This window comes from Eschrichtius robustus, chromosome 14 (assembly GCF_028021215.1).
Source record: "Eschrichtius robustus isolate mEscRob2 chromosome 14, mEscRob2.pri, whole genome shotgun sequence".
Lineage (NCBI taxonomy): Eukaryota > Metazoa > Chordata > Mammalia > Artiodactyla > Eschrichtiidae > Eschrichtius > Eschrichtius robustus.
The window spans coordinates 25,477,789-25,483,543 of record NC_090837.1 but is presented as its reverse complement, the minus strand read 5'-3'; the positions used below and the strand labels follow the sequence as shown (position 1 = coordinate 25,483,543).

The following is a 5,755-nucleotide window of genomic DNA, read 5'->3' as shown; positions in this document are numbered from 1 at the left end:
GTTGAAGCTGCTGGACAGAGCCTGGGCTGGGATGTGGAAGAGGACGCCTGAGCCTCAGGGCAAGTCCTCTTCTGGTTGCAGCCCTTTGCTGACACGGATATGTGTGCTTGGCCCGTGTTTATTTCCCTCCCTGCCTCCAAGAGCCCAAAGAGCCCACAGCCCTGACCCCCTCAGTGGCTTTCAGGTTGAATAAGGTGTGTCCCAGGTTTGGCCACCAGCACAGTTCGGGCCTCTCCCAGCCCACATGCCTACATTTCATCCTCTCAAGCCAATTTGCAGATCCCCGCTTATGGGAGGAAACACCCTTTGCCTCCAGGGACAGAGGGAGGAAGATTGAGTCTTGGGTTTGCCTTGGGTTTAAGGGATCCACCAGGTCCCCCAGTAGCCACTCCTGCTGGCAATTTCTCAAGCCCATCCTGACAAAAGTCTCTGAATTCCTCCAAGCAAAACACACTTTACCTCGTCTTGGGTAATTTCCTTGGTCTCATTACAAACGCCCAGCCCCTCCCTCTTCCCAGCCAGCTCCTAGTTGTAATTTTGACGTGACCTCCTTTGGGGAAGCCTCAACCCTCAAAATCTGGAGGACCCACCATCCCTCAGTGTTAACCTCTGTTCCCCCGTGAACGGGCACACATTTTGCGGTTTTAGGTTACGTATAAGTGACTGTGTGATTCTCAGGAATTTTGTTATATTTCTTTTTCTTTTGGGGTGACACCACTAGGTCTGCACAAAGCTATCTTAACTCAGACATTTGGGTAATTTTGATGTGGCCCGAACTCCCCCAACAAGTATACTTTCAGGTTGGTTTTCTTCTTTTATCTTTCGCTTTCATGAGTGGACAGAGGATCCTATCAGTTGTGTGTAACGAGAAAGTCAAATCAGCGTTAGCTGGATGGCTTTCTAGTAATAAGATTCCGCTTTCAATTGGAAATGGAAATTTCAGCTGGGATCTGAAAAGTGTGGCCAGGAAGGCCTATCATGGCTTCTCAGGAGCCAGAGGAGGGACTCAGAGGCCTGAGCACATTGCTCCTTGCACCACACCCGCCCTGGCGTCTGGGGCCTTGGGCCCTGACCACTGCCCCAGCCAGGGTCTCCACAGGACAGGCCATGCAGGACAAGGTCCTGTAGAGAATTTTTCTTCGCCTTCTGTACATGTTTGCAGTAGCAGGCTTTGCTTTTGCTTCTACATGAAGTTTTGCCTTAATCCCAAATGTTGTGATTTCTGCTCTGGTTTATGCCACTCTTATAGACAGTTACAGTATTTCTTAACCAAATAGTATTTTTTTCTTTTTTTGATGTAAGACATCTAATTAGTTGGAATTTTTTGATGACATTTTATGTATTTGGTTTGTGACCAGTAATTATAGTTCATATCATTTATGGTTTTGTGATTTTTACTAGTTTAAAGGGCTTTTTTGGTTTGTTTTCGTTTTAGAAATGAAAAGTTGTTTCTTTTTTTAATTCCATGGAATAAAAAAAAATTCCACGGAATATTTTAAAGAGTGGAGGCTTTGTTCTAAATGTGAGCGCTTTGTTCCTCTGAACTAAATCGTAATAATAATACTCGTAGGTACATCTTGGAATCAGTTTTTTTTTTTTCTTAATCTCTAACATCACATGCTATCAAATACTGTCATGCTGCTTTATGGTTTCGGATTTAAAGATTTTTAAATGGGGTAACAGTACCCACTGTGTGGTGCCCCTCCATCTTTCCCATCTGGGTTATTTGTTGGAGTTTAGGAAGAGGCCATGTTGGGCTAAACTCCTTATTGCTGTTGTTTTCAGTCCTTGAGTGATAATCAGAAGCTTGTCTCCGGAGAGGGTGGGGTCAGCTGTCAGGCTTCTAGGTACCCACCTGTCAGAGGAGCTGGGATTAAACGCAGCAGCAGGTGGATATGGGATGGGGCGAGAGGTCACCTTGTCCCGTCATTGGGGCCTGGCGCCAGCAGGGCCAGAGCTGTGGCTTTGTGGCCAGAGGGCTGTCTTTGGCCCTGCGTTGGGTCCCCTAGAGGGTGGAGGGACGGCAGGGTCGCCCGTCCTTGGCCCGAGAAGGACCCACCCCTTGCTCTCTGGTGTCCCTCCAGGAGGCATTACAGAGCAGATTCTTCAGGATGGGCATCCGGGCCCCGCCGCAACTCCTGGAACTGGCCGGCCAGAGCCTGCTGAGGGATGAGGCCTTGGCCATCGCCGCTCTGGAGGAGCTGCCCGCTGAGCTCTTCCCGCCCCTGTTCTTCGCGGCCTTTGCCGGGATGCGCAGCCAGGCCCTGAAGGCGATGGTGCAGGCCTGGCCCTTCCCCTGCCTCCCGCTGGGGGCCCTGATGAAGGAACACAAGCCTCAGCTGGAGACCTTCCAAGCTGCAATCGATGGCCTGGACGTCCTGCTTGCCCAGGAAGTCCGCCCCAGGTGAGGGTGACCCAGCAGGCGGGTGGGGCCTGGGGGTCTGAGCAAGACGCAGCTGGCGTCAGGGAGGGTGCGGGGCCACGGGGAGGCCTTGGGGCCATGGCTGGGCCACTCTGGGAATAGGCTTTCGGGCGTGCAGGGCTACTTAAGGTGCAGAGGTGACAAAAGGCACGTGGGCCCACCCTCTCCTCACGGCACTTAAAGTGGGGACCAGGAGGGGCCCCGGAAGCTGGAGGAGCAGCTGGTGTCTGGGGTGTCGCACCCTTGCCTGGGTTCTGAGCCATGCGGTCCTGGTCGCCGTGGGTCTCCGCACAGCTCAGCGCGTCTCCCGTTGTCCCGCAGGCGGTGGAAGCTGCAGGTGCTGGATTTGCGCCGGAACGCCCACCAGGACTTCTGGACCATGTGGTCCGGCACCAGGGCTGGTGTGTGCTCGCTGCTGGAGCCTGAGGCGGCCCAGCCCATGAGGAAGAGGCGCCGGGTGGAAGGTGCAAGGGCGTGGCCGAAGCAGACCTGCGCCCCCGTGGAGGTACTCATAGACCTGTACCTCAAGGAGGGCACCCCTGACCCATCCCTCAGCTACCTCCTGAAGAAGGTCAAGCAGAGGAGGGGCTCACTCCGCCTGTGCTGTCAGAAGCTGAGGGTCTTCGCCATGCCGATGCAGAACATGAGGAAGATCCTGAAGCTGGTGCAGCTCGACTCTGTCCAGGACCTGGAGGTGAACTGCACCTGGAAGCTGGCCACCCTGGGCAGGTTCGCGCCACACCTGGGCCAGATGGTCAACCTGCGCCGGCTGCTCCTCTCCCACATCCACATGATGCCGCACGCCGCCCCCAGCAAGGAGGAGCACTGCATCAGCCAGCTCACCGCCCAGTTTCTCAGCCTGCAGCACCTGCAGGAGCTCTACCTGGACTCCATCTCCTTCCTTGAGGGCCGCCTGGACCAGGTGCTCAGGTGAGGCGTGGCGCTGTCTCTCTGCAGACCAGGGCAGGCCCCTCTCGTTTCATTACCCGTGGGGTGTCTGTCTACCGTCTGCCTGCCATGGATGGTGCCAGGGTGCACGGGCCACTCAGAGGTCCACACGATGCCGCCACTCCGTCCCCTGGCATCTTGTCACATAGCCTCCCAGGTTAGGGTCAGAGGTGTGGCCTCAGTTAGATGCCTGTCAAAGGGGGCTCTTTGCTGGGAATCTGCATCTTGGGGGCTTTGGGCCAGGTGAGGGTGGCTTTGGGCCAGGTGAGGGTGGCTTTGGGAATTCTTCCTGAGAGAGTGATGTCTAAGCTGAGATGATGGAAAATAACTAAGCAAGGAGGACATTGACCAGGGGAAAGCCCATCCAACGTGAGGTTTCAAATCGGAAGCTCTGTGCTGAGCAGTTGGTCCACGTGAGCCTGTCCCTCCCACCTATCCCACTTTCCTGTCTGTCCCGGGTTGCTTTAGGCTCCAGGTGAGGTGTGATGTGGGAAATGGGTGATTCTGGAGATGACGGGGAGGGAGCAGGAGTGAAGAATTATGGAGTCCATCAGGACATTAAGCAGTTATTGCTCCTAAGTAGTCCAGAGAAGAGAAACAAAAAATCAAATGAGTATCATTATTGAAGTGGTTCCAATCTCGAGTCCAAATTACAATTATTATTTGCTTCTAAGGCTTCTGATTACATAGGAATTCTTCAGTAACAAATTACTTCTTCTAGAAATTTGTTTTTCAGTCTTAAAATAGAATCATAGCTTTACCTGGAACACAATGATGAAAGATGAGAGAATGCAGCCTGATTTATTTGTGTGAAAGAGTTGGATTGATTTCCTTTCTGGCAACTGCAGACTCAAAGCATTAGGAATAAACGTGTTCACTCAACAAGGACAAAAAAAAAAAAAAGAGTTGTGGAAAGTGAGGGATGGTTTGTGGCTGATACAGTGACCAGAGTTAGCCCCTGCCGGCTGGACCCCTCTGGACGTTGCCAGACCTTGCCTGGCTTAGCCCTTTAAGCACAGATCCCAGTACCCTCACTGGGAACAGAAAAACGGATGATGGGGTCCAGGAGGTGGCAGGAAGGGAGCCCAAGTTGAAAGCAGTTTAGGTCATGTCTCCCAATACTGTAGTTTGCTGATCCCCTCTCTCGCTTGGGACATGGTGTCAGGCTCCCCGGTGGGCACCTGCCATTGTTACCTTACCTGTGCTCACAACACCTGGCAGGGGTACGTCGTCCCCCACCTGACGGGTGAGCACAGGAAGCACTTGAGGATTCCTTCCCTTGACCCCGTCACACGGCAGAGAAGGGATGGGGAAGGACCCCGCTCAACCTTGGGCTGACCTGACACCTCTCCTTTGACCATGCAGCATCCTCCGGAAGACTGGGATCTGGTGAAATGGGCTTCTCTTCCCTTGAGGCCTGGGCCACCCCACATCCCTCCGCCCACCACCTCCATCCTCCCGGGGCTGACTGCTCTGTCTCTCTCCAGGTGTCTGAAGAACCCCCTGGAGACCTTGTCGATTACCAACTGCCTGATTTCGGAGTCAGACCTGATGCATCTGTCGCAGTGCCCGAGCGTCAGCCAGCTGAAGGATCTGGGCCTTAGCGGGGTCAACCTGACCAGCATAAGCTCTGAGCCCCTCCGGGTCCTGATCGAGAAGGCCTCGGCCACCCTCCAGGACCTGGACCTGGACGAGTGTGGCATCATGGACTCCCAGTTCAGCGCCCTCCTGCCCGCCCTGAGCCACTGCTCCCAGCTCACCACCTTCAGCTTCTGCGGCAACCCCATCTCGATGGCTGTGCTGGAGAGCCTGCTGCGCCACACCGCGGGGCTGAGCAACCTGAGCCACGTGCTGTACCCCGCGCCCTTGGAGAGCTACGAGGACGTGCGCGGCACCCTCCACCTGGGCCGCCTGGCGCACCTGCACGCCCGGCTCAAGCAGATGCTGCGGGAGTTGGGGCAGCCCAGTGTGTTCTGGTTCAGCGCCAACCCGTGTCCGCACTGTGGCGACAGGACCTTCTACAACCCAGAGCCCATCCTGTGCCCCTGTTACATGGCCGCCTAGCCCAGCGAACGAGCCGCAGGCTTTGTCCTGGCATGCGGGCACTGCCGCTCAGACCTCAGCGCATCTCGAAGAAACACAAGCTATAGTTTCAGACAGTTGTTCATTGTTAGCGGGAAAAGGAAAGGTGATTCAGAGCAGGCCGGGGGGATGGTGACTTGGGGGTTGATGGGATCTTCGGGGAGATGCATCCTATAGATTTAGAAATGTGAATCTGAATTTCTAGAGGGGGATTCAGGCTTGAGAAGTAGATGGGGGTGTTATCCCTATGTGGATGGTTATAAAGAAATGGTCAGAAATAAAGGGAACCTCAGTGTCAATCAC

General features: G+C 54.4%; 1 protein-coding gene across 1 annotated transcript; it reads left to right on the top strand.

Annotated features, from left to right (window-relative positions):
* The first annotated feature begins 725 nt into the window (after positions 1 to 725).
* PRAME (PRAME nuclear receptor transcriptional regulator) lies at positions 726 to 5,434 on the top strand. The gene is made up of 4 exons (XM_068563456.1): positions 726 to 800; positions 2,085 to 2,404; positions 2,744 to 3,352; positions 4,858 to 5,434. Exons 1-4 carry the CDS (start codon positions 765 to 767, stop codon positions 5,432 to 5,434), a joined length of 1,542 nt encoding a protein of 513 aa, XP_068419557.1. The 5' UTR covers positions 726 to 764.
* Positions 5,435 to 5,755: the final 321 nt, after the last annotated feature.